This window comes from Gallinula chloropus (assembly GCF_964237585.1).
Source record: "Gallinula chloropus genome assembly, chromosome: 3".
Lineage (NCBI taxonomy): Eukaryota > Metazoa > Chordata > Aves > Gruiformes > Rallidae > Gallinula > Gallinula chloropus.
This window is the reverse complement of record NC_140087.1, coordinates 61,399,103-61,426,880: the sequence shown is the minus strand read 5'-3', so window position 1 is coordinate 61,426,880 and position 27,778 is coordinate 61,399,103. Positions and strand designations below refer to the sequence as shown.

The following is a 27,778-nucleotide window of genomic DNA, read 5'->3' as shown; positions in this document are numbered from 1 at the left end:
AAAGGGTTTTCTCTCTGCTCCCCAAGTGCCTTTCTGTTAAGTCCACACAAAGCTTTGGTGGCCACCTGCCACACATACACACTTCTGCCACAAGGTCTCGGAGAAGGTGCAATTTAATCTCATTAAATACTAGGTGGGAGTAAAAGAATCTTTTGAGGGTGGAAATTACCCATCATCAAATAACCCAGCAACAACCACTGTGGAAATTAACCTTTAGGTACAGGTTGCTTCTGCTGAGTGACTAGCTAATGAGAGTCCCCACCCGAGATGAAATACACAGCAAACGGGCTGGAACGGCACATCAGATCTTCCCCTCCATCTGAGCATCGTTATTATTTCCTCTCCTTTCTGCTCTGCCCAAGGAGAGCTGTATTGTGGCAAACAAAAGGCAATGACACAGCGATGCCGCAGCTGTAATCACACGTTTGAGCTGGGACTGTAACTGCAGGATGGAGAGTCGGGGAGTAAATTACACACCACAATACAGAAGCAGCACAGAGCAGCAGAGGGCAAAGCAGCTGCAACGAAAGCTCCAGTGGCCTCCTGATCCCAGGTCTTAGGGTAAAATCAAAGCAACAAAAAAATAAAGCCACCAGCACTGAGGGATGCTCTTCACCTTGGAAGTCACACAAGCGGGACATTAACCTTCTAGCTAGCCATCTCCAGCACCAGTATCCCTCCTCTTCCCCCACACCCAGGAAGTGAACAAAGTGAATACCTGGAACCCCACCATGGGATGTCCCCACCATGAGATTCCCAAACCCTGCCCACCTTCTGCAGCCTCCTACTAGTCCTTCAGACTCAAATCCTTCCACCCCACAGAGCCACTACTGCCTGCCAGCCAGGGCTGTGTAGATTTGGCAAATGATGAATTTGGCTCTCTTACCCCAGCAGGCTGATTTTGAAAAACAGGTTTGGGTCAAAGGAGCACAAGAAGTACTTGACCCAAAGCATACAACATGCTTTGGGGGTGACAGGCTGTTGGGATGAACCAGGATGGCCCTCTTAACAAGCGGGCTTTCTTGAGCACATCAATGCTGCTAGAAGCCTGCAGAGAGGGCTATATTCCCCATGCCAGCATGCACCTCCTACAGATCTGTGAGGCCACACGAGCACAGCACCTTCTGAGTCACAGAGCTACGGGAAGCACAGTGACCCATCACCTTCACCACCCAGACTCACGCACCACCTAGCTTGGATACTTGGGAGACATTCAGATACCAGATTCAAATAAAAACTTGGGACACAAAACCTGCCCTCTGACTACCACCTGGATCTTCCTGGGCAGTGGGACAAATGAGGAAGAGCATCCTTAGTCAGTTTGTAAAAAAGGGGAAGAGCTGGTTAAGGTGTTACCTGAGTCAACCCCTCAGTTTTAACACTCTGGAGCAGAAAGCACCTGGATGGGTCATCTTTAAATCTGCACATTCTTACAATGACTCAACCAATGTCCTTCCACAGATTTTTGTTCTGTTTTTTCATCTCCTGGTGAACTCCAGTATGAAGAGAGTCACACAAAGAAGTCCCAACATCTCCCCCACTAATACAGACCCTTCCCTACACAGGTGCCCCACTGCACAGCACAGAGTAGTTCTCAGCCAGAAGAGACGCACTTGAGGCCCTTCACCTTGTTTATTCACTAGAAGCAACATTAAGAAATGTTTTCTTGTTTTTTTAAAAAACTAATTAGTGAATAACCTGAGCAGGATCTTTCCACATGCCAGCACTGTGACTCAGGCTTTGAACATTTTTGGAAATAGGTCTTAGCAGCTGATAGCACCCTCGGGACAGCAGCTGGCTCCCCATGGTGAGGTGAGCTCAGGTTACTTGCTACCAGCAGTATTCCCACCACCACTAGAAACTACCCAGACACACAGGTGCTTCTCCTGCAGCTGAAGGAAGACCCAGGATCACACCTGACACCTTCTGGTGTCTCTAATCCAAGTCTCATCCTGCCTTGCAAACTAAAGGCAATAAAGGGAAAGCCCAATGAACCTGACACTGAGCAAGTGAGTGTCCATCACACTGCTTCTGCTAATCAACTTCTTCATTAGTTTGAAATTCTCCCTTGTTTACCTTGGACATGGTGACGTTGCAGTGCTTCAGACCTTAGAGCCCAGCAAAGGGTGGGTTTTTGCCGAAGTCTGGTCAAGAGGAGCACAGAAAGCCACAGGGTGTCTGGTCCCTGCTTCTCCTGCTGCTCACAAGGGCTGGGGAAGCACATGCAGGCACCCCAAGGCGTTGCAGTAGGCTGTGCCACAGTGCACAAGCACACTGGAAGGGAGGAGAGCAGGTGAGAGGAACAAGGAGGCAGCTTTATTTAGGCTAGCAGTGCTGAAGCCCCTATAGCTCAGAGCAAAGAGGTGGGGCAGAGAAAAATAAGCCTCATGCTTCAAAACCATCACATAAGGCTTCAGCAAAGTTTCCAAGCAAACAACTGTTCACATCAGAGGACCTCTGAATACAAGTAGTAAATACTCAGTTTCCAACCACAGCCTGGAGTCAAGACAGCATCTCCCACAGGCTCCATGAGTGTCAGGATCCCAGGTTTGCGATTGCTTCCTGTGAGGCATCATCACAGGCATCACTCATTTTGAGGCACCTATTCTCCATTGCCCAGCTGCAGTCTGAGGTGACAGGCTTAAGATTAGGCCCTTGTAATGGAACCGATGACAACCTCTCTCCCACCCCCTCCCAGCTACCAGAAGGATCCTGGCCGATATTTAGCAGGACCCCCTCGCCTTTTTTTCAGTTCACAAGCGGGTCAAGCTATGGACGAGCATTCAGGAAGCAAACAGGGACACCACAGGGACACTGACACCCTGCAATGACTGCAGCAAGAAATTCTCCCCCTTAACAAAACCACTTTCTCCCAGCACAGGGATGTACCTGCTAGGCAGGGGGAACAGGGTGGGCCCAGGTCTCCAGTGGTGATAAAGAGCATGCATTGATTAAATGCGCAGAAGGCACAGTACAGAAGTTATTAAATCATTTCTCCCTCCTGAGGCACTTCTGCTCTCTTCTGCCTTGTTTAAGGACATTATTGGACAGGGGAGATCTAATACACTAGATGTCTGACCATTGCCTTGCATGAACTGGGAGAGGCACGCTGAAGGCAAGGGGAATGACTTACGCTCACCCGACACAGGCACACTCTGCGAGACTCCCCAGGGATGGATGCACCACGCCACTTCCATCTCACCCTGCTATTTTGCTCTCCCTATTTTAATAAAGCAAATACAGCACAAATAAATTTCCCTTGGTACTTGTTTACTGTTCCCCTCCCTGAGCACAAGCACTCTCTATCCTTGCTCAGAAAGAGCGAGCTGAATGCACCATTAGTCAGCTGATTTACAACTGAACCCATACGTTCCCTAGGGAAGGCAGGAGGAGGAATGCCTCTGGTTAGGCAATGCAGAGATACAAAGTCAGTTCAGACAGCTCCACAGAGAAGAGCCATGTCAATCATTGCAAAGCAATACTGGAAGATCTGTATGACCCTTTGGTCACCTCACAGTAGCCGCTCCCTAAAACACTAGCTCAGTATTTTAACTCATTGCCATATAAAAATGCTTCAAGATCTAGTACAAAGACAATTATGCAAAACTTAATTCTGCACCAGGAGGGATTACAGCAGCCTTCTGTAAGAGGCCACGCAGGAAAAAGCAATTGCACGAGCCAGCAAGCTGCTCAATTAAAATGACATCTCGCTAAGCTGCTCGGTGCAAGTCTGCCTTTGAATGAAGGCTCGTGCCCAGGGTCCGCTGTAGTGGGCTGTGCTCTTTTCTGTATCCAAGCAACATGGCAGAGCCTGCCAGCACACACATCACAAGCAGTACCTTATTTCCACAGACAGAGAAGGGAGCCAGAGGTTAACACACACGCAGGCGCAGGGACGCTCGGCTCTGGCATATGTGATGACATTGGTCTGACACTCAGGAGAGGGTAACTGCATCTCTTACCTGCTAACTGCCTGACCTTGGAAAGCAAGTCACAGCTGCTGGCCTCACCATGTCTTCATCCAGAGGGAAATGCTGGAGATCAGAATCTCAGGGCTGAGAAAAACCATCTACCTTCTCTGTGACAAAGATGCCTCCCAAAACCCCACATGGTGCACGTGCAGCACAGCACCATAAGGTTCTGCACAAAGCTTCATACTGGCCACTTTCTAAAGCACATATATCCAGACAGCCCATCCACTCACCACTGCTACACTCTGTGTACACACACCTTAAGCAAAACACTTTGGTTTTATACCATGTGGATCTTCCAGACTTTAATGCTTCTGGCACTGGATCAATCCCAGCAGATAGTCCCTGTTCTCACACAGCAGACTTCCAAGACAGCAAGCAGAAGCCATAGGAAACCAGACCTGTCCCATGTCCTCCTCTGCCTTCTCATGAGGTAACCTCAAAAAAATATCTTCATAAGCATTTCTTTAAAAGTAGCATCTAGAGACAGAGGGATCCAAATCTGAAAAGTCCAAAGACACGTCAGATGACAACAAATAGTATAAAGCATAGCTTTCAACCATTCTGCCTTCCTCACTACTCCAAAACACACACCTACAAAACCTCCACAGAAGCCAGGTTCAAGCCAAGCTGAGAAAACCTCTTTCCAAGTGAATGCTCTCAGAGCAGCAAGAATACTTTTAGGTTATCATGGTCATCCTTGTGCCACCGATCACCTTCTGCTCATGGAGTATGTGGAATAATCAGTTCAGTGCTAGAAATACAGCACTAGAAGCTGTGCTGACATCAGTAATGCATAGCAGCAACAACTTCACCTGGCAATTATTTCCCCTCATTCCTTTGGTCCCCAAAGAGCATGGAACACAACCCTGACACAAGGGCAAGCACAACAGATCCACAAACATCACTCCTGTTTCTGGAAGGGCATTAGCTCTAGCATCTTGCTGACGCCAAGCCCCCAGAACCCCCATCCCTCTAACTGCACGTAGATCCTGACAGCATTTTGCTGGCAAAGCCCCATCAACCAGAGCCACCCCCCAGACTCTGACCTGCAGCCCATCCTTGATGCGCGGGGAGCAGAGCACAGCCACGAGCTGCATCCCGCGCACATCGCAGCCCTCCCAGCACAGCAGGGGCCGCATCCATCCCACACACCACAAACTCGCTCCTCGCAGCAGCCACCCCTTCGCAGGAGCCGACACCTGCCAGATGCTTGTCCCACGAGAGGGGGCAGCAGCCGCAAGCAAAACGCCGCGGACATGCCAGAAGCTGCTTTGCTTCAGGGTCTATTCCGGGTTGGACTTTTGGTTTGTTTTAAAAATCAAACTTCATCTTGCAGTGCGACACACCCCATCATACACATACAGTTATTCCTGGCAGCCTGCCTGGCCCTCATCTAGAGGTTTAGGATGATGGGGGTTAATTTATCAGTGAGAGCACAAGAGGATCAAAAAGCAAAGCAGTTTCTAAATGGGAATATTCTTTGTTTTTTTTTCCCTGAAATTGACTAGGAAGTAAGCATTATGTTAATTAAGGTAAGGCTTAAACATTTAACATGCATTTCTGCACAAAGCATAGCTTTTGTCTCTCAGCCCACAGCTTTGCCATGTGAGCATTAGGCAAACATAGGACAGAAGCCACGTTACCCAGGTGGCACCAAGCTTCAACAATTACTGTCAGAGACACATTAACAAAGAAAACAGGGGCTGTGCAGGCAGATTACTTATCTGGACACTCTGGGTCAGATCCTGACATTATGCAGATTACCAGGGCAGGAGGCAAAGCTGGCACGGCCAGAGCACGGCACTTGTAAACACAGCATCCAAGCTCCTACTGACAAGGCTCAGCAGTCTGGCAGCTTGATCAATACTACAACAGTTCCCTGAGCTGCTGGCACTCACCTTTGGATGTGATCATCTCAAAAACCATTTGGGAAGGGCAACATATTAAACAGCACTGCAGCAGAAAAAGCCAGAGGCACGTGAAAGGATACATCCCCAGGATAACTGCTTCAAGGCATTTGATAGGTAAGGACTCCCTGGTCATTTCTTTTGCTGTCTCCATTAACCTAGGACAGAAACAAAAAGGTTTTCAGTCTTTTCAGTTCAAGCAGTTGGCAAGAATCAAAGGGTCCTCCCATATGCTAAGAGCCAAGCACCTCTGGTTCTTAGCTAGTACTGGTGAACTGGATTCTCCTCTTCAGCAACTTGCCAGAACCCTATCAGCTCCTGGAAGATGAATGAAAAAAGTGTTTGGTATCCCAATGGCTTCCAGCCTCTCAAGAAGAGTTGGAGAAATCTAATCCTCTCTGCCTCTCCCAGCAACTCCACAAGCATCACTTGAGACTGTAACATAAAGCCCTGCTGAGCTGCAGAGGCTGCAAACATGCAAGCTCCTACAGCAGGGCCAAATTTAGCTTATTTTCAAAATAACCTTGGCTCTAGTCTGGAAAAACAGGGAAGAGACAATGGTTACATGATGGCCACCTGAAAGCTACAAATGCCCCTGAGAGACCTGAAAGCTGTAGGTGCATACAAGAATTTAATGCCTTTTTGCTGAAGTCTTCTCTGCAGAAAGTTCTACCAACACAAGTACCTCACACACTGCAAGCTGCTGCTCCTCCCAGCTCCTGTGGGCTGAGAAAGTAGTAAAAAGCATAGGACTTAGTGCAGGAAACTGTACATTCAGGATCTTTCAAGTTCAAAGTTTAGTTACTGTCCAGAGTCTATCTGTGGAATAGAGTCATCTCACAGGGACACCACTGTGATGAGAAACAAGCACCTAAGCTCAGCTCAGCTGAGAAAGCGGTCATGCCAGACTGACATTGCAACATCAAGCCACTAGGTGTATCTTATCCCCTTCCATAAGCAAATGCTGAAGTCCTGAAGAGTTTAAAAAAAAAAAAAAGAAAAAAATGACTGGGAGCTAAAAGGCCAGAAGACTCACATTCACTGGAACTACAAAGAGAGAAGCTAAAAGCCTAACCAAAGGGTGACTCCTATTCTGAAGGCTTCTCGCTCTGTATCCTTTCCTTGATGAGAGCTTTGTAAACAGATCCCTACTCTAGGGAAACAAGATACTAAATGATAAAAAATTTTGTAGTAGAGAAGGTGAGAATATGAATCTGAAACCACCACAGTCTGTTTCCCCTCACTTCCTAAACCACCCACCTCATGCATTTTAAACCTCTGATTTCGAGCAAATTGCAATACAGCTTCCACTGCTATTACAGCCTGTCACAGCCATTCCACATCCCATCTATCCTAGTTGGAAATTATCTTTTCATTTGTAAACAACCACCCTTTACACTCTGCTCGCAGTACAGAAGACAGATCAGCCTTAGCCTGCCTCCTACATGCTCACAATCAGCCACAGAAACCCCACCACTGGAAGCAGGGAGCGGCTCCAGCAAGGGCACACAATGGGGGCCCTTCATCCCCCACAGTGGCTCCCCAGTGCTAGTCACAGCAGGAGCTGCTGCAAAGCTGCATCTCCATCGGGAGAAGTGTTACATGCAGATTATACGTGGGACGTACCCACGGACAAGATGAACCACTGAACTTCCAGTCTTCTAACTCAGTTGGAAGCAGAGGGGTGGGGTGTGATAATCAGCTGTGCCTTTTTAATGTGCATCACAGGCAAGAAAAAGCTCAACTTGTAAAGCTTCAAGCCATTTAATGTGTTGTGTGCAAGTTAACAACGCCCAAGGGACAGGGCAGCATCTCCTCCTCAGGTCCACACCTATGCTGATCCTGCTGCTGGCAGGCAAAGGGTAACCATGTTAGGACCATGTCACCACCACCCAGAGCATCAGGTCTCCTAACACCTGCTTTTATAAACTCACTGCTGCCGTGATTTCAAGATGTTGTCAGCAGGGAAATAACATTAATGGCTCCACAGCCGGGGAGGGAGTCTTCAAAGTAATTGGCCTAAATGAGCAGTCAAATTGCTACTGACTTATCTGTCACAGCAACACCCACACTATTTAAATACTAAGTTGTATTTAACACATGCTCTGTTTGCAAGTCACATACATGCTGGTTCTGAAACACAGCTCTCCAGGACACTATTGTTTTTAAGACAGATGTAAATTGAACAGAAGAGGCATCTAGCTCACTTAAAACATGCTGCCTGCTAACGCATGGGCACCACCTTTGCACAGCTTCATCAGATAACTGGATTCAGAGGGGACCCCAGGAAGCCCTTCTGTCCTACCTCCTGCTCAAAGCACCCTAGTACAAGAGCAGGTGCCTAAGTGGCCATCCAGGACCTGGAAGCTCAGAGACAGCCATGGCCTCCAAACCATGAGCAATGAATATCTGTGCATGGAGAGCAGTCAAGAGGCATCACCAACAAACAGTGAGCAGGCACGCATCTGTGCCCACAAGGCAGGCTGCACCCTCACTCACACACCCATCCCCGAGTCCTGGGGAACACTCCACAGTTTGCTTTTTCCTCTGCATTTGCGACACAGACCACAGACCACCCAGTTCACTAACCACTAAGAAAGCCCTTCTGCTTTAACAGGCTTGAGAAGAACCATGGCCTTAAACCCCATGTTTGCTTTGGGAGCAGAGCCTTTGGAAAATCCCAAAGCCACGGTGCTGCCCAAGGTAGCCAAATCTAAATCCCTCCTCTCAGCTAATTTTCAAACCTACTTTTAACTGGGTTCTCAAAGGCTCAGGAGCACCACTAGTTAATCTATCCTATATTTAACCTTGCATCTAAGAAGGTCTCCTAATGTTTAAACTAATCTTTCCTTTTTTGCAATTTAAATCAGAAGCTATTTCTGCTACCCACAGTGGACACGGAGACCACTTATTATCTCTTCTCTTGCAACAGACATTTGTATGCGACAGGCTGTAATCTACCCCCTTCTCTGTAAACATGAGAAAGCAAACACTTATTTAAGACCAGCTCCTGTGAAAAATTAGCCTTTCCCTCTCCATTGTGTAGTCCCACAGCTGCCTATTCCCAAAACCCTCCTCTACATCTGCCCTCGCTAAATTATCTCCTGTTTGTATCAGCCCAGCTCTCCCTCTCCCTTCAAGATCGCTCTGAACCCCAATTCCACCTTGCAAAGCCTGTCACCTCGGGGCACAAAGCACACCTATCAGCAAACAATCCGTCTTGTCTGCCCCAGTAATGAACACACACTGACCCCAGACAGGGAGCGCACACCTTGCCTGACAAGCTCTGCTAGGCAGGAGCACTAAGTACCCCTTCCTAAGTGCTGCTTTTCACCAGGTTGTGTCCTTGTGTCAAGAGGGTTTCATGTGGAGTAGAGGCCCCTGCCTTACCCAGAGGCTGCCAAAAGCCATACTAAAGTAGAGTTAAGAGAACCACAACCCTTCTCTCATTAACAAAAGCTCTTGCTCTCATGGAAGGAGGTTATCAGAGACAAGCTGTGCCAAACTAAATTCACATTGCCTATCACCACCTTGGTATGCTCCAGACACTCTATTATTTGCCCCTGCATTTTTCTTGAAACTGGAGACAAACTCAGAAAGTTCTTAAGACTTCTCTTTTTATTTTCTCCCCTCTTTTTAAGACTGGTCTCTTTGCCTTCTCCAGTTCTCAACAAGGGCACTCATCTTCCCCCCCACTCTCTAGCACAAGTATTAATGGTTTTGAGGTTCCACATCATTTCTCCAAGTGATCTACAACAAATGACAAGTCAAAGCATATTTTAACTTGTTTTCAAATGAGCTGGATGCTTTGTCCTTTCCTTACATTCTTTCATTCCCACCCATTTCATTCTTGCCACACTGTCAGCATCGGGCATTTCAATTCCTTGCCTGAGCAGGGTTTGTCTGAGATTTTCTTTACATCTTTCAAGCTATCTGAACAGACCCCACATACAGGGTTCTCTAACACAGTACTTTGCCATGTTGTATCACAGACAGCTGGCAAACAGCTCAAGGCCACCCTCTCTACCCACCCCAGCAAGCAGAGACAGCCCACCTCTTTAGTAACTGGAGGGAGAATGCTACAGTCAAAAGTAAGTATCTCACAGCCTCCTGCTTGATTTACACCACTGTCTGAAGTCTGCCACACACATCCCTGTTTCAGGGCACAGCAAATGCTCCTGCATCTAACAAATGTAGCCAGTAGGAACAGACTCTGTGCTCCTCTCAAGATCTAGCCCTTGGCAGATGGTGGTATTTCCTTGTTGATTGACTCAAATTCCTTCCCAAGTTTTCAGAAACCCACCTGGATTATCTCCCTTGCTTTCTACAGTTAAGAGTTGGGTGTGCCTCTTTTGGATGCTTTCTATTTAAAGTACCAGAGACTGCAGACAGCTCATCTCACGGGATCCACAAATTCCTTTTGCTCCCAGATTTTTACTAGGGTACCCAATTTCACACACAGGTTAGAAAAAGCTTCAAACTTTTCAGCATGCCCAAAACTGGAGGAACTCACCAACTGGAACCCACCACACTGGAGCTGCTTCAGAGCTGACCATGAGAAGAGAGCTTGCCCATCACCTTCACCAGAAAGACTCCTGCAGACTTAAATATACTTCGAACTGGTGAGATTCTCTAGCACATTTTCCACCAAGTTGTCCTTCCCTGGGCTCTCTTGCTTACATCAGGTCCACAAAATCTCCCTTTCCTAATCTCTTTTAAGGCTCTTGGCAGTTTTATTCCTCCCAATGAAGCCAAGAGAAATGAAAAGCACCCAAAGGAATGAAGTAAAACAGCAGTCCAGCTACTGCTCTCGTGAAGCTTTGCAAAACCAGGTTGTTTCAGTGGCAAAAGCTCTTCTAACACATGCAGAACACAGCACCATTATCTGTGACATTCCCTCCTTGGGTGGGACAGAAGCAGATGTTCAAATGCCTTCTGCAGCCTATTGTCTGGAAATGGGGTGAGCCTGTATTTCTTTGCAGGCCCATCAGGGGCTCCTTACCAAGGCATGCTGAAACAGCACTATTCTCTGCCCCCCAACCTTCACCCTTACTTGGCTGCATCATTCCCAGGCGACTGCCTCTACCGCGCTGTTTTACTGCGACTGATTGCCCATCGTATCTGCAGTCTCTGAGTGTCTCTCTGGTTCCACAGAGCAGCTTTTGAGCTCTGTCATGTCTGCAAGTCTCCAGAACCTACCCAAACATCAGGTTTTGCTTCAGTCACAGACCCCACTGATCAGCTGGCATTTAAGCAGAGGGACCAGCATAATACCACACCTATCTACAACCTCCCTAGACACTCTGAGGAGGACAGAAGTATTTGGGGCTCATTGTGGTCCACGTCTGCATCCTAGAAGAGAAGCTTCCACAGGTCTTCTTGCTCCTTGTAAAGCCAGTAACAGAAGGTTGTTGGCATTGAATGCACAGTTATAGATACCCAGAAAGTTTCCTCCCCCAAAGCTTTTACGTGATGTAGGCCTGGGAGTTTCAGAGTGACCACTTCAGTTAACAGTGCCACTCTATCAGAACGGTTGTACCAACAACAGCCACATCATGGGTTTTGCCAACATAATCCTGTATGTGAAAAGGAAAAGCAGCTTGATTGGCATCCAAAACACTTGTGTTGCACAGATACAGACATACCATGGATCAGTAGAGCTGAATGCCATGGGGTACCTATGCCTACCCAGTACAAAAGTGTACATCAAGAAGTATGTAAAGGACACCACCCCACACCAAAATACCTTGCATTCTTTCTTAGCAAAGCACTCCTACAGTGGATGTACAGCTGCACCTCTAAACATGGATTTTGTGCAAATACAGCAAACTCAGGCCAGGTAAGATGTATATTCAGACACAGTTTGCCAGTACAACAGGAACACAGCCTGCAAGATCACATCTCTACCACTTCAACTCACACAGCTACGCCAACAGGGATCTAACATTTTGACAAGTGGAATCTGTGGTCTAGACAAATCCACAGAGTGTCTGGCAGTCTAGAAGCAAGTTGACAGTTAACAGCGACTTTTTCTTGAGAGAGATCATAAGTACTGAATTATAGCAAGCCTGTGTCCCTTAATATTATGAGTCCCTATAGATAATTTATGCTCTTCTTCCTAAGCACAGCCAAGCAGTTTTATTTTCTCATGCATCACACTGATGCTGACAGTAAATCTCTAGAATATCTAGTCCTCCCTCCATAATAGAAAAATTCATTAATATGCCCCAGCTGCTTTAGTACACTTTCACAGGAATTTATGAATATTCAATTTCCATCTACTGTTCAGTTTCTTTGTGTCCAATCACTGCTCTCTTGAAGAGAGGCTGCCAAAGAGCTCATAATAATTCCATTAGCTTTGAGCCCTCATATTATGAAATAAGCAATATGTTTAGTATCAATAAATCAAAGCTCTGGGAACAACCTCAACTTCTAAGAGCTGGTAGCAGTTGGGAGGCACTCAGCATCTTGCCTGGTCAGCTTGCAAATACAAACTCTGTCTTGCAGCAAGCAAGGCCTTTCACACCACAGAGACTTGCTTAGAGCAGCACTTGTCACCTCAGCACAAGACGCCTGTTGTCGCCATGCTGGAAGCAGATTTCTTGCAAAGTAGAACACACCTCCCAGGAAAAAACTTGCAGGTGTGGGGCAGTTTTTCAGCTCTGATGAAAACTGGCTTGACAGCAGGAGAGCAAATGATCCAGGACAACTACAAGAGAAGATGCCCTCAGCTGGTACGGGCAGCCACGCACCCCAGATGAAGGAAAGGAAAGCCCTTAGGGACACCTCAACATTACAGTGCCATTAACAAGTTATTCCCCTTCTCAAAGTTGGGGAAGCCAAGACAGGCCAAGCACTCGAGCCCATCTGCAGTATGACAGGATCTGTGCAGCTAATTGTGCTCCTAACAGCTCCAGTACTCTGTCCATCAGGTCAAGGAGCAAAGCAGCCCAGGTCACAGGACTTACACTGTGCAGGTCCAGCATACACTAGGTACAGGCAACTGTGTCTGGCAGGCTGTCAGCAGCTGCCTTCAGGGGCTGCACCATTCCCAGGGACACTCTCATCAACTCTGCATAAGTCCTGCTGCCACATATTAAGTCACTCAGTGACCTAACTCAGAAGGGCAAGGAAAGAAGTCAGACAAGTCCCCAGGTAAACAGAGGAAATGGCACCACCGAGGAGAGGATCCAAAGCCACAGGTGCATCTTCACCATATTATTCTCTTTCCACTAGAGAGTACTGCCTCATAAGCCATATTTTCATCCAGTGCAGGAGGACACCAACCTTTCAAGTGGCAAGTGCTGAGCACAATTCATTTTCATCCTCCACTTCCTTGGAAAAAAAGTAATGGGACAAACATAAAAGTGAGTGACCAGCCTGAAAATTGGTTTAAGCTTCTGGAAACCCATTTATCATTCAAGGCACAACATTTCTTCTAAACTAGTTCCACTGGTGCAGTGAACATTACATAGAGAAAGCAAGTGGGAAAGGTTGCTGTCAGCAAGATAAAAACCTGAAGCACAGAGCTGGGATGGGAACTGGAATTTAGTGATGGACCATTAGATTAATGACAGGCCAGTCTGCAGGAGTAATTATATTCTACTTATCTAAATTTCACCCTAAAATAAAAGCATAATGCTGTCAACATCACTTACCACCCTACCCTGCTAATTTACTGGGCCCTAAAGAGCTGTCCTAAGTATGATGCAGTTCTTACACACAGGGGATCCTAGCTCCCTGCACACATGTTCCTATTGAGAGTTGCACAACTCATCATCAGCCAGCTCCTGAGTCCACCAGGTGGAAGGAACAGCAAAATGAGGAGCCATGAGAGAAGCAAGGCTACATCTTAAACAGTCCATTGTGATTCTCCAGGAAAAAGGACTGTGCCTGTGATGATGTAATAACTTCTGTGGCTCAGGCAGACGATCTCTTCCCGAAGGGCCTTACAGAGCAACCAGAATATTAACACTTACATAGTTTCCATCAAAGCAACCCAGCCCTCCCACCCCAACAAGTAAGAAAGAGTTTTCCCAGCCCTATGCACTCAGCTCTGGCCTGCAGCTATGCAGCTCCCACACAGCTGCTGAGCAAGACCAGCCCTTCCACTGGTTGACTCTTGATGGGTCTGGCCCTGCCAGAGGAGCTGTGGCACAGAGGACAGCACCATGTGCCATGGCACTACAATGCTTAAATGCCCAAGGTGATCAGCTGGTGTGATGTGGGACAAGGGCCCGGGACCACTTCCAGAGACACTTACCCACTGAGAGGTCTGGTTTTTCTTATCTCAAAGAACTGTGTTCCTGTGTGATTGTATCTGAATTTCATCTGTTAAAGGAAAGGAATGTGGAGTCAAACAATCAAACAACAATGCTCAAAAAGTAACTCCAGTTCTGATTTCCTGTTGAAACAAAAGAAGCAGTAAAAGCCACCGATTCTCAGAAATGAAACCCTGGTCTGTGAAATAAAGTAAATTTTTTCACTTGTCTCTTATGACATATTAACCAGCATTAGGTGGAGAGTCGAGTAAAAAGGCTGTTTGTCCAAAATAGCACTTAAATTTTGCATTTGAGGATTATGAATTCACTTTTCCTCGAGCTCCCACTCACTATCAGATTACAAGTTTTGAAAGAAGTCTCCTATTTGGGTTAGAGAAAGCTTTTACAGTCCAGCCAAACCCATCAACATCATTCACGATTTGAACTAATTTATTTCCTCTGTAAGTTTTTAACTCAGCCAGCCACATACCTCTGATGTGATCTGTAAACTAACCTTGTGCAGCAAGTACATCCATCTATACCTAGGAAATATAAATTGTCCTCCAAAAAAAAGTAATCAAATACAGTGCACTTGAAATCAAAACAGCCTAAGTGCAATTCAAGAATATTAGTTAACACTAGAAGCATAGGAGAGAATATCATCACAAAGGATGCCAGCAGACAGTCACCCATCAACTAAACCTCAGCACCACTTGCCTAGGAGTCCACACTACCATGCAGCAGCAGCATCAAAAGCAGCCTGTTCCCAGGTCCTTAAGCGTAGCTGTTTAAGCAGTAGTGCAGGAAATCAGATCAGGAAGCTGATCTGCCCTGTAAAGACAAACTAAACTGCTCTCCCAGCAACAAAATTTAACTGGAAAAAATAATCACACCATCCACTTCTGCTAGTTTATTTTTCCAGTTGACTGTTCCCTAGCCTAGCTCCCAACACAACATGAGAACTTTCACACCAGCAAAGCTGCCGTGGTGATACCAAGGCAGAAACAGGTGACCCCATGGAGGCAAAGGGTACCTTGAAAGGCATAAATAGCAGTGCTAGTGGCTGTCCAAACACAAACTCCAGCTCACACCAGGATGCTCTGAACTGACTTCAGTTAGAGTTCAGAGTTCTCCAGGAATGAGGCTTTGCTTCCCTCTTGCTTTCAAAGCCTAATTCACAAGGCCCTTTCAGAGCATTCCAAACAAAGCATGCAAGCCCTGTGGGCCCACAAAAGCAGCCCAGACCCTGTTCCCCAGCCCACACTGAAGCTTTTCTGAACACAGATCCAAACTAAAGTGCTGCTCATGCTATGCAGCAGAGTACAAGACTTCAAGACCCCTGAAATGTAATTTTTTGAGCTCTGTGTGACATGTTGTCCTCCCCAGCACAACCCCACTGAGCAGCAAGCCTCTAGTCCTACTCAAGTGGCTGACACACAGAAGAGAAATATGCCACGCACCCTCCTTCCCCCAGCCCCCCTGCAGCAGGCTGGCCCCAGCCTCCCTCCCCACAGCAGCTGCTGTGGCTCCAACCCCTGCTGCTGTCTTGATCCCAGCCACTACTACACCCCAGCAAGCTAACCGCGCCTGCTATTTTTGGATGCTCTTCCAGCTGCCACCCATATCCTTTCTTAATCCTTCCCAGGACTTCACATTCATTTCTTATCCCCACTGCTTCCCTCTGTGCACACATGTACGGACACAAAAAGGCAGCTTAGAAAAAAGGAAAGACAGAGAGAAGAGCGACATATGGGCCAGCGACTATCTCCTCCATCATCATCTGTTGGTACTGAAAACAGCGAGGTATTAGGCAGGGGCAGCGATGGGGAGTCTGGCTAGACGTGTACATCTCTGATGAGCACACACCCCCCCCCACAGGGAGGTGGGACACGTGGAAGGACAGATTCCTTTGGTCAGTTCCTAGGCCACAGGCAAGCCTGTCTACCCTGGAGTCAGGACAGCTGCTTCCGCCCCCCACCCCACGCCAAGCACCCACTGCAAGCTGAGCACGCAGGCAGCCCTCAGGGCCCCACACAGGGGCTGTGAGGGCAGAGAAAGGCTTCACCACAACACTGACTCTCCCTTAGCCGCTTTATGACAAGACGCCACGTTGTTTCTCCAGGCACCACAATCCAATCATAATATCCTCATAAACCAACTTTAAAATATGCATTTCTACTCCCACCAACGTCATTTTGGTTCAATTCTTCAGTATCATTTAAAGTTAATTACATCTCCCAGAGGACTGCTGTGACAAGCTCAGTGCAGCAGGTACTATCACAAATCCTTGGAGGCATCATTTCACCCCTGCACGATCCCAGGCCTTCATGACCAGCTAGGACTTCAGTAAAGCCTCTGTTAATTCATGCCAGGCCCGAGCCAGCCTTCTCTCTGGAGACTGCACACTGGAGAAGGATACTGCAGCATCTTCATGTAGGTCTGTATTGCCTGGAGCCATTCCGGGATTGACATGGAGAGCTTGTAGTTTGGCACCGGTGGCACTGAGGGCTGGACACACAGGGGAAAATAAAAAAAGATAAAGAAGTTAGACAGTTGCTGCTCCCTGCAGAGCAGATAAGTGATTTACTTGGGCAGCAGCACGTGCTTAGTGCAACGCAACATAGCAGTGCAGATGGCTCGAGCCCCACATAAAACTCAAGCACTGGGCAAAGTCATACTGCTCACAATGGGAGCTGCCCATGCACCAGAGCTGGCTCCATCCCTCCTGGCATGGAGAGGCCAGGGCAGACCCCAGCCACAGCAGGTTGTTCATCCCAGCAACCCACATCCCTCAAGCACTGCTCTAGAAGTGCAGCCAGTTCATCGCAGAAGGCAAACATTTCCCATTATTTTCTTCTTCTAGCACAGGGCTGTTTGGGTGATCAGAGTCCCAGCACTGATTCTGCTGTCCTTTCCCTCCACAAGAGGCCATTTCAAGTCTAATTTGTGGGTTCCTCTTCCATGAGAGAAAGATAAAAGCAGACAGGGATCTCAGGCTGCATAATTTCCCATCTGCCACACATCTGAGGCACGCTTGCAGGACAGGGAGCACACACTACCTAGAAGACCACCTGGGACACAAATATTTAATGATATTACAACACTTAAAGATATAGACTGGTGCTGTAATGGGATCTTGAAAAAAAATCCAGTAAGACATCTGCTTGTGCCTAAGCACTTTACAAAGCTGGGCCCTCAATCCATATTTAATCCCCACAGGTCCATGGCTCCTGAGCCTGTAAGCATGCAGGAATGGGGCAGGGTCTTTTCTCAAATCCTCTTATTTTAGGGGTGAGACTGCAAAATACAGGGTCAGCAGTGGACAGAGACACTAAAAGAAGTTAGTATAATCATCACAATTGTAGTGGAGGAAACAGTTTAACTATTAATGCAGACCCAAATTCAGGAACCAGCAGCTTGGGCACGGGGCAAAGGATGTGCAGTATCTGCAGGCTTGTGACATCATTACAACAGTTTGAGGACCACAAGTTGAAACAAGTTGAATAAGTTCAAGTCAGTGATTACAGATAATAAAAGCAGGTTCAGGTGGTGCAAGGCCATCTCTGCCACACAGACTTTCCCTCTCTGGTTCCCACCTTCACTTAAGATGGAGGATCATACGTTGTTGGCGTTTTTGTTCAGAGTGAGCACCAATAATCCCAAACACAACCAAAATGCAACATTTACTACATGTAGCTAATTACTACAGTCAAATAGTAAATACATCTCAGAGAAGGAAAAAACCTCCAAACTCCTACATTTTAAGCATCAAGGAGACAGATGGCCAGGCCTCCAGCACACTGCCACCACCCTCAGCACCACACATGTTTTTCTCTTGGAACAAGTGGGAGTTATGAGCAAGATTCATTATTGTTTCTTAATCACAGTTTCCACACCTAGCCTCTTCATTAGAGGCAACTTTTTATGTCTCACAAGTTCCTTCCTCCCCTGATCCCTTTGGTCTGGACAAATTATTCACCAGTCCCCTCTGGGCACTAAGGCAGACCTGGACTCAGTGCACCAGATGGGGTTTGAGTTTCATGAGCAGCAAGCAGCCAAAAGAGGAATTAAGACAGGGCTGTTGAATCCTTCTGGGGTAGTCATTCCTGCTTCCATATAAACACTCCTTTTCTTCAGATATAAAGCACTCTGGGTACACATGCTGCACATACACAACATGCCAAGGCAATAGGAATCCCAGCCAGCAAGACGCACAGCTACTGCAGAGCTGCTGGGGGATAGCACCCCATTCCCAGCCCTCCATAAAATAGACGTCCCTCCTCTCACCTAGCTGTGGGACAGAACAGCAACCCACAAGGGCCACACCAGTGCTGGGAGATGTAGCCCTTGCTGTGACCCACAGCGGTTATCCCCGCTATGGGGGTCTGGTTTGGTCCTCCATCCAAGGTAGAGGACAATTGTGTCAGACACTGGGGCACACATGGGTAAAGAGAACCCACGTTTTCCCAACAGCTGGCATGTGACAGGTGATGGGATAAGGTTACCTCAGCAAGCCTGCCACACCAAGAGGCACAAAATCTGGAGCACCTCATACAAGGTAGAAGTGGCCATCAGTCCTCCCCCATGTGGGGCAGCACACTGCTCTACTCCATCCAGTGCTGGGAGGGCAGTGCACAGTACCATGCAGACAGCCACCAGCCACTCCCTCCAAACAAAACCCACTTCTTCCCTAGAAATTCCTGCCCTAACTACAAGAACACCAACCGTGAGCACCGAGCCAGCAGAGAATCCAGGGCTACACTGTACCACAAGCAGAATGCAACAGCGATGCAGTTCAGGCCACAGCCCTCCAGCTCCTGGAGAACATCACAGCACAGCAGCCAGTGAGAGTTTGTAGCAGGACGCCAGAGCCAACAAGAGGAAATGCAGACTCAGCACTGCAGTCCATGAATTTATAAAGCGACTGAAATTCTGAGACCGGGCAGATGAAAGAGCCTTGACCCGCTGTCAGTATTTCTGGACAGCGGCAGCTGCAGAGGCAGCACAGCCGCTGCGGTGCAAGACCTTGTGGCAGAGCTGGAGTCACCCTGTGGCTGAAAACGCTGTAGTCGCAGTTCACCGCAGACATCCTGTGTGAAACCCGCCTTACCTGACTCCACCACATCTCATTTAACGACCAGAAAGTCATTCTCTGATAGCTCGCCCTGCAAGGACACTGTCACGTAGTGCAGATGAAGGTGGCAGGCTACAGTCCTTACATCTGGAGAGAGGTTTTAATTCATTAAGATCCACAAGTATCTCCAAGATCACAGGCCATGTAAAGGATTGCACAGGACTTCCAAACCAGGAGCCTGCACCCCTCTCAGAGCTTGAGACAAAAGTCAGAGGTAGGGGCTGCAACCAAGGGGCCCCTTGAGTTCAGAAACCACCCTCCTTCCAGGTGAGCCAACTTTTCATGATGAGGACTCTTCCTCCCGGGAGAGGAGCCGCCCTGCACCCCTGCAGTTTGCACTTGTTTCAGGAAGGACAATGTTGCCGACACAGTAAAAAGCTACTTGTGACCCCGCGCGTACGATTGCTGAGACTAATACCTAGATGATTGGAGCAATCAAGTGGAGCTTCTTGGGGAGGGGATGAACTCTCTCCCCCATTGCTGGGGATTAACATCAAATCAGATGCAAAAACAGAGCAGTTGCACACTCACTCAGCCTCCACCAATTACCAATGCAAGAGAATTACAAACCATCTTCTCACAGGAGCAAGTTTCTCTCATCGGTCCCAATAAGCAGTACAGAATCACAGAACAATAGGGCTTGGGAGGGACCCCTGGAGATCACTAGACCAAACCCCCTGCCAGAGCAGGGTCACCAAGAGCAGGCTGCACAGGACAGCATCCAGGTGGGTTTTGAATGTCTCCAGAGGAGACTCCACAACCTCTCTAGCAATCTGTTCCAGTGCTCTGCCATCCTCACACTAAAGTTCCTCCTCATGTCCAGGTGGAACTTCCTATATTCAAGTTTTGCAGGGTGCCACATACCTGGCAGCACAAAACCATTAAAAAAGCTGCAGCATCATTTAAGGAACAGCTCTCCCCTCACATGCCTACTGTGACACAGAAACTACCATCACAACTGTTACTACACAGTGATACTGGGTTGCTAACAAACCTTCATCTGCTCACCTGAGCTATGTTGGTGTCAATAAGAACCAGGTGGTCCTCAAGCTACCCTCTAACCCCAGAGGTCCCAGGCTTAGCCAGCAAGAGCTAATTAATTGCAGGGGATGTCAGACCCTTCTGCCCTTGAAAAAGTTAATCACTGTGACAGTGAGTTTGCTGCCGGCCAGCGCTGGAGAAACTCAATACAATGCTCTTCCTGCACCCTCCACCAATCAGCAATTAGTTACTATAAAATGATTCAGACAAGCAAGTTTCAAAACATTTCCCCCCCTACACAGCTTCAGCCCGTGCCACATTGAGTCAGGCTCATACTTGCACACAGAGGAAAAAGCCATCAGTGAGGCCCTCCAGGATGCTCAGGAAGGCAGTGTGCCAGCACGGTAGAGCCACTGGAACATCTCTGACCAAATGCTTTGTCAGTCACTACAGTTATCACCAGCACAAGTCACGTGCTTTGAAGCTGGGAAATAAGGGAAGGAAGTCAAGTCCAGTGCATGCATTATCATCCCACAATACCAAACAGACCTGCAGGGTGTTTAGCATAAGCTGGTCTCAGAAGTTCTGTCCTCTCCCTACCCCTTCATTTCTACCTCAAGCGCTTGTGCAAGTATGAAATGCACCACAAACAAACCCAGGAGAACCAGATGCTTCTTTAGCTGGATCTGATCCCCCATCCAAAGGCTGATCCCAGCACAAGGGAAGCAGGGAAATGAAAAGAGATCACCCCTTTTGCTGAACTAAAACATTGTGGAAGAGAGGTGAAAGGTCTTTTCAGCCCACACCTTCTTTGACAAGTGCCTTTGCAAGACAGCCTGACTCAACATACTTTCAGCTTCTCTGCACACAGACTTCTTTCCCCTGCTACCCCACATAAAGAACCAGCATACGTGTATCTGACAACCTGGACCATGACAGCGCCAGGCCAAGCATGCCACCCCAACAAGCAGAGGGGTATGAATCAACACCCACTTCAGTGGTCAGCAGAGATTAATGCTGCTTGGTGGGAGAAATGAATCAAGCTCCAAGTCTGCCAAAGCCAACAGCCTTAAAGACATTGTGGTCAGTAACAGAGCACAGGGGTGAGAAGCCTTGGCACATCAGCAGACAAGAGCATTTTACTTGGTGGCTGGAGGAAAAAGAACAGATTTGAGTCAGGCAGAACTGTTTGGAGCTTGTACAGAGAAACGTATGAGAAAAAAACCGTTCAGAATCTTTCCAGGTACCAGAAGTGAAGTGTTTTAATCCCTCATTAGCTTTCAGGAGTGAGGCAGTGGTTTAGGAAACAGCTGTGTTCCAAAGAGCGAAGCAAAGCACGCTGTAAATGGCACAAAGCACATCACTCAGCCCCTGAAGACTGCCTTCAACGCTTCCTTTCTGCTTTTGCCTCCACAAAACAAATAATCTTCTTCCTACTTGTTTCCCAAGGCACCAACTCCAGCTCCTGAGCATCCCGCAGCGCACACTCCCCCTCACCCCGCTTTGGGCGCTTTCCAACAGCGGAGGCTCCAGCTTTCCCGCAGCGGGCAGGGGCCGAGAGCATCCCCGGCGCTGAGGCACAGCACCCCCTGCCCAGCCCTCGCGTCCGCCCGTCCCCTCGACGCCCCAAAAACCCGCACCCGCGGGACGCCCGGCTTTGTGGCACCCAAAGGGTGCGAGGGGGGTGGGTGGGGACCCACACGGACACGACCCGACGACAGGGGGTCTTCACCTTACCCGAGCCAGGCGGGCTGCGCTCCGGATGGCCGCCGCCACGGCGCCGCCGTCGGGGTGCACCCGCTCCACGTACCCCCACATCCGCTCCCAGGTCTGCCCGTCCATGGGGAAGCCGCTCTTGTTCACCAGGAACAGCGACCCGCCGTCCCGCTGCTCCTCCTCCTCCGAGCCGCCGCCGCTCCCGCCGCCGCTCGCCGCCCGCGGCTGGGCGCTCCGCGACCGGCCCCCCGCCTTACCGACCGCCGCACGGCGGGCGCTCCCGGGGCCGCCGCCCGCCGCCGCGCCCGTCATGGCCCCGCGGCCATGCCCGAGCCTGGGGGCACCGCGGGGACCGCTGCCGCCAGGCGCCCCGCGGCCTCGCTACCGCTCAGGCCCCCCCCCCTCAATGTATCTACAGTATATATGTGTAGGTATTGCCTGCGAGGTGGGCGCCCTCCCTAGCGGCGGCTCCCCGCCCGCCTCGCCGCGCGGCGACTCGCTCGTCCCGGGCGCCCCGGCCCGGCCCCGGCCCCGGCCGTGCTTGGGGCGCGCCCCACGCCGCGCTCCATGCCGCCGCGTTACCACGCTACCGGCCGCCCGACCGCCCTCGGCGCTCCCCTATTGGCGGCTGCAACAAAGAGGGGCGGGGCTAGAGGGACGGGACGAACAGTGACTGGCAGAGGTGCTGGCTGGAGGCGCCCCCTGCTGGGTAGGCCGGGTCGACCAAGCCAAGCGGCGGCGGCTGAGCCCCTCGGACCGCAGACGCTTGTCGAGGGGCTGCGCCGTGCCGGTGCCGCGCCGTGCCGTGCCGTGCCGTGCGGTGCCGGTGCCGTGCCGCGCCGTGCCGGTGCCGCGCCGCTTGAGGGGCGCCTCAGGATTCACCGAAGTGAGCTGCGCTGCTCCGTTCTTCCTCACGCAGCTGGAAAATCCATTGTTAACCGTCGCGGGGTAGCAGTGAGATCCCAGATTGAATGCGGAGGCGACGGGACTCTTCCGTTTGGTGGGCGCAGGAGTGTCCCAGGCACCGGGGTGGGGGGGGGGGTGACTGCGGTCTCAGTGCAGCCCGCCACCTCCCTTTGCCGTGGGCAGCTCACAGGGTGGGCTCCAGCAGTAGGAGCACTGGGTGCCGGACCTCCCCGTAGGAGGAAGGGTGCTCCCGGTGCTCACCTTTCCTCAGGTGTTCTGCTGCCACGCTGAGTGCCAGAGGGTCAGGTGAATGATGCGGGACTCCGAGCACAGCTCCGTTACTCAAGGTGTCTCACAGAGCGCTACGGGTAGCAGCGATAGCCTGCCTTGGTCCCCTGCAGCGGTCAGAGGTGTCTGCCTCACCCGTCTGCACGTTCTAGTAACGCCACAGAAACAAGGGTGTCTGGTCCTCCTCTGCCCCTGCCCGATGTGGCCGAGCAGCGGCTGGGAGCAATGGGGAACCTGCCTGTCCCCCAGGGCATTGCCCAGCCGTACTGGTGGCTTTACAGCACCCCCCAGCCAGGGAACTCCCTGTCTGCTGCTGACATTTCCACCACTCAGTTTCCTGCTGTTTATTTCCATGCTCAGAGGAGGATTTTAGCGCTTTAGATCAAGCACAACCATGTTAACCTAACACAACTCCTAACGCTCTGCAAAATGTTGTTCCCATCCCCTGCCCATGCACTGAGATGCTGCTGCTCCTATTTCCCCTGCTCCCAGCTAGGCTGGACGTGTACTTGTGCATCAGCTCAGCAGCTGCAACTACTGATTTCCATCTCTCGCCATAAATAAATCTCTCCAGTGCCCTAATCAGCTTCCTGAAGCCTCTCGGGAGCCACGGGTGTACACTGAGTTGCTAATCGCTCTCTGCAGGAGTTGACATCTCCGTGAGTCCTACCAGTAATCCTCCCGGCTGCATCCTGGCCACATGGCATGCCTCAATCTCATCAGGAGATTTAATGTAAAGGAGGCTGGAAAAAGGCTGTTCCATCAGCTAAAGCAAACCAAGAGTTTCAGCTTTCAAAGCCTTCGCAGCGTTAGGCATTGGTCCAGGAGACTTAGCTCTAGGGACCCCCCAGAGCAGAATGCGGAGGCTCAATCTGTAAGTGGCGACACAATTCGAGGGAGAGGAGGAAAGGTCAGAATGGGTTTAGAGCTGCTGTGAAGTCTTCACCCTCACCGCTGTGTCCTGCATTTCCCTAATCATCATCAAACATCGCAATGGAGGGGGAAAGTACCCCCCTGCCCAGCAGTGGTGGTCTGTACCCCCTCACTGAGTTTTGGAGCAGGGTCTAAGGGGATGCACAATCCCTCTCCTTCTGGAGCACAGATGAGCCTGCACATCAGTGAGATGCGAAAGCAGTGAGATGTGCTCCAGATGGGAACTGATGAAGCACAGAGACCCAGAGAGGCTGCAGATGGCTGCAGCCACAGAGGAGAGGGCTCTCAAGGAGCAGAGGGAGGCCCAGGCGAGTCAACGTGAGGAAAGGAATGCTGAGAAAGTCTGTGAGTTTGCTGGAGCAGAGCCATGGCAAAGCCTGAAAATCATTCAGGCCTGCATCTTGGGACTAATGGGACTCTGTGTGTGTGTAGGGGAAGCCATGTGTGAGCAGCCCAGGGGCACGCTGCATGTGACGGAGCCTGGAGCATTGGGATTGCGCCGCAGAACGTTGTCATCAAGGATGCTGATACGCAAGTTGACAGTCACGTATGTTCCTGAGCGTTGTTCACTGTTGGAACAGGCAACCGTGGTGAGGCTGTCACAGCCTCGCTCAGTGCTGCTCTGCTGCCCAGAGCAGCCAGGAACTCTCAGATCATGGTTCCCTACACCCACTCCTTAGCTACCCTGAAAATGTGAAGACCAAAGTGATGCTCTGTGCTTTACAGCTCAAAGCCTTCTGCATCCACCACACTAGGGCATCATCTGTGCCAGAGGAAGGACTCTCCCTGGCCAAGCAAGTAAGGGGCATGGCAAGGTTGGGATACCACAGCCCTGTCCTCTGCAGGCACAGCCATTGCAGCACCCAGGTCCCTTCCCATCAGGACCAAAAGAAAATAATCTGACCAGGTCCTCCTTGATGTTTGGGCTGAAGAGGGACAAGAGGCCAGCCAGTGTGTCCAAGCCCAGCTGTGGGCTGGACGGGCAGGGCAGGAGTTAGCTGAAGCTAGTGCCAACTTCAAAATAACAGCCTAAAGGGATAAAACCAAAGTCCTAAAGTCCCCTGGTCCCTACAGCTAAGGAAAATCTTAATTACCCTTTTCCCAGCTACAAATTAGGATAAAAATAGTTGAGTGCTGTCTTGGTTTAGCCTAAGCCTTCCCCCGTATTACTTACAGACATTGGAGATGAGTAAGAGCAGGGTGGGATATGCAGCATGCCCCCTGCATCCCCCCTACATCTGATGGCTTTCACCTCATGTGACCCAGCTAATTTTGATATCATGACTCTCAGCCAAACTGCCTTGTTCCCTGCTCTGTTGGCAGCTCTTCCTCAGCCCTGTCAGTGCCACCCTTCCCCTCATCCCCAGGCTGCTGCCCAGCTCCTGCCCCAGAGTCTTTTGATTCTGAAATCCAGTCACTTTGGAGGTACCTTCCTAAAGCCAGCTCTTTATAACACCTCGAACCCTCAGTCTTGTTCCTAATGCAGAGCTTGTTGCTACCACAGCTGCTTTCAGGGTGAAAGGAACTAATTTGATCATAAAATCACATAAGAGGGTCTTAACCTTCATTATTTCCAATTGCAGGCTAATTTAAATGCAGCGTTCAAAAGGCCCTGCAGTGCAATTACACAACCAACTGCGGGAAAATTAATGGCTCTTAATTGTACCATGGCAGCAAGGTGATACTGGCATTGGCACTTTCTGCTAGGAGGTTTCTTCTCCAGAAGTGTCACCTCCACACCACCCCAAGGAGTCCCACTAGCCCCTTCCCCAGCAGGCCTCTTCTGTGTGCACAGCAATGAATTCAGCCCTGCTGCCTAGCAGACCCTCATGGCCCTGTGATATTACACACACACACACACACACACACACACACACACACACACACACACACACACACACACACACACAGAGGCAGTTTATTTACTTGGGATTATTTGGGAAAATACTTCCTCTATTACCCATTGTTTCCAAGCATCCCTTCGGTACAGGCACTAGGAGTGAGCAGAAGGTTTCCCTGGCCCACGGCTTCAGCCTGGCCTGGGCTCTGGGCAGGGATCGGCTGGCTTTGCTGGCAAGTGGGCCACTAGTGTGATGAGTGCCTGTGGGCTCATCCACTCTGTCTTGCCATCAGGTAGGTGCAGATCGCTGGCAGTATGATAGAGCTGGATCTGTGCTGTTATGCAGGTTGCAAAAGTAGATGCTAAGTGCTGTGCACTCAGGCAAGGTTCCAGTGCCAGCACTGAGTGTGCAAGAGGCAGGTCAGTTACTGGTGGAGCAGGAAGTATGTCCAGCACCTCCAGCTGGAAGCAGTCAGTGCAAAAGCCTGAAGCCTGGGTACCTTACAAGTATTCCCAGCTTGGGTGCACTCTTCTGCTAATGCCAGGAGAAGTGATCTTCAGGGCCTTTGCTAAATTTAGGAACACCCATATATCCAGGAAAGCAGCACAGTCCACAGTGTTTAATCCTAAACAGATGCTTCAGCATTGCAGAAGGGAAGGAGGAAAAAACAGGTTGGAAAACTTTGCCTGCCATAAGTGAATTGCACTATTGCTATGCAAACATTAACCCATTTCCTGAAAAGACCACAAGTGACCTCGTTTGATCCATGAAAAGGAAAATAAAACTCGTTTGAGGCTTTTTTTCAAACTAGAAGTTATGCTGAAATTGGATTGATTGGGCTAGTAATGAAATGCAAGGTTAAACTGAGATAAGGATGTAACCATGGCAATATGGTAATGGCTGTTGATGCAAGTTTGCAGGAGTGATTTGCGTAACCACTAAGAAGGATAACTTTGTGTGTTAATCAATGTGATCATTGGGAAAATAAATATGTAAAGTGGAAAGAGAGGGGGGAAAAAAAAGCAAGCTACAAAAGGAACGCTTGAGGGTGTGCTGCTTTGGAGCTTTCCCCAAGGCAGCCCTTACTGGGAACTCAATGCAATATTTATTTATCAATGGTCTAATAGAAAAAACAGCCATCAGCTGCTCTGGCTTTAGCAATAAAGAACATCAGCACTATCTCTTGATTTCTGCCTGAGCAAGAAGGAGGACCTCCTGTAGTAATTCTACTGCAGCAAGTCATTACACTGTTTATTTTAGATGGGTTTGTTTAACTAGGCTCCCGTTGATCTCAGGCTAATCCAACACACAAGATTTCCAGCATTAAAAAAGGAAAACGGCATAATAAAAGCACAGGTAGTAAAGAAAGGCAGCGGCTGAAAACAATGTGCTGCTCAGAACTGAGTTCTCTTTTCAGCACCCGTCAGCACCTGCAGCCTGTGTCACAGGGGAGCTGCTGGTGTTGGCACCGAAGGTGAGAGGCAGGACCTATCTCCACTGTGGAGTGAGCACCCAGATCATCCCCCTCTGCACGGACAGGGGAATAAACCTCCTGCCTGCTTAAGGGTAGAAGCACAATTGTTGGTGCTGTTTAGAAACTGATTAAGTATTGTAGTTCTGTCATGGGATACCTTGTGCCATCTATGGATAGTGTGATGCTGGTTAGGAAACACTCTGAACGAACATCATTCTTACCCATTAGAGTTCCTCAAATGCATTGTCTTTCCGGGCAGTACTTGAAAGCAGACAGAAAAAGGGATTAAGTTTAGCAATAGAACATGTTGCAGGCCCTAGATGAAACCTGCAAAGAGATAAATGCATCATGATATGTTGTTCT

At 49.4% G+C, this 27,778-nt stretch overlaps 1 protein-coding gene across 1 annotated transcript in view; it reads right to left on the bottom strand.

Moving 5' to 3' along the window:
* The window catches only part of VASH2 (vasohibin 2), a gene marked incomplete at its 5' end in the record, with an annotated part of 32,788 nt that extends 10,503 nt beyond the window's left edge, over window positions 1-22,285 (bottom strand). Inside the window, 4 exons of the mRNA XM_084261287.1 lie at window positions 5,965-6,039; window positions 14,145-14,201; window positions 16,562-16,650; window positions 21,995-22,285. Coding sequence (XP_084117413.1) covers window positions 5,965-6,039; window positions 14,145-14,201; window positions 16,562-16,650; window positions 21,995-22,285 — 512 coding nt within the window. The remainder of the gene's footprint in view (window positions 1-5,964; window positions 6,040-14,144; window positions 14,202-16,561; window positions 16,651-21,994) is intronic.
* Between the last annotated feature and the right edge of the window lie 5,493 nt (window positions 22,286-27,778).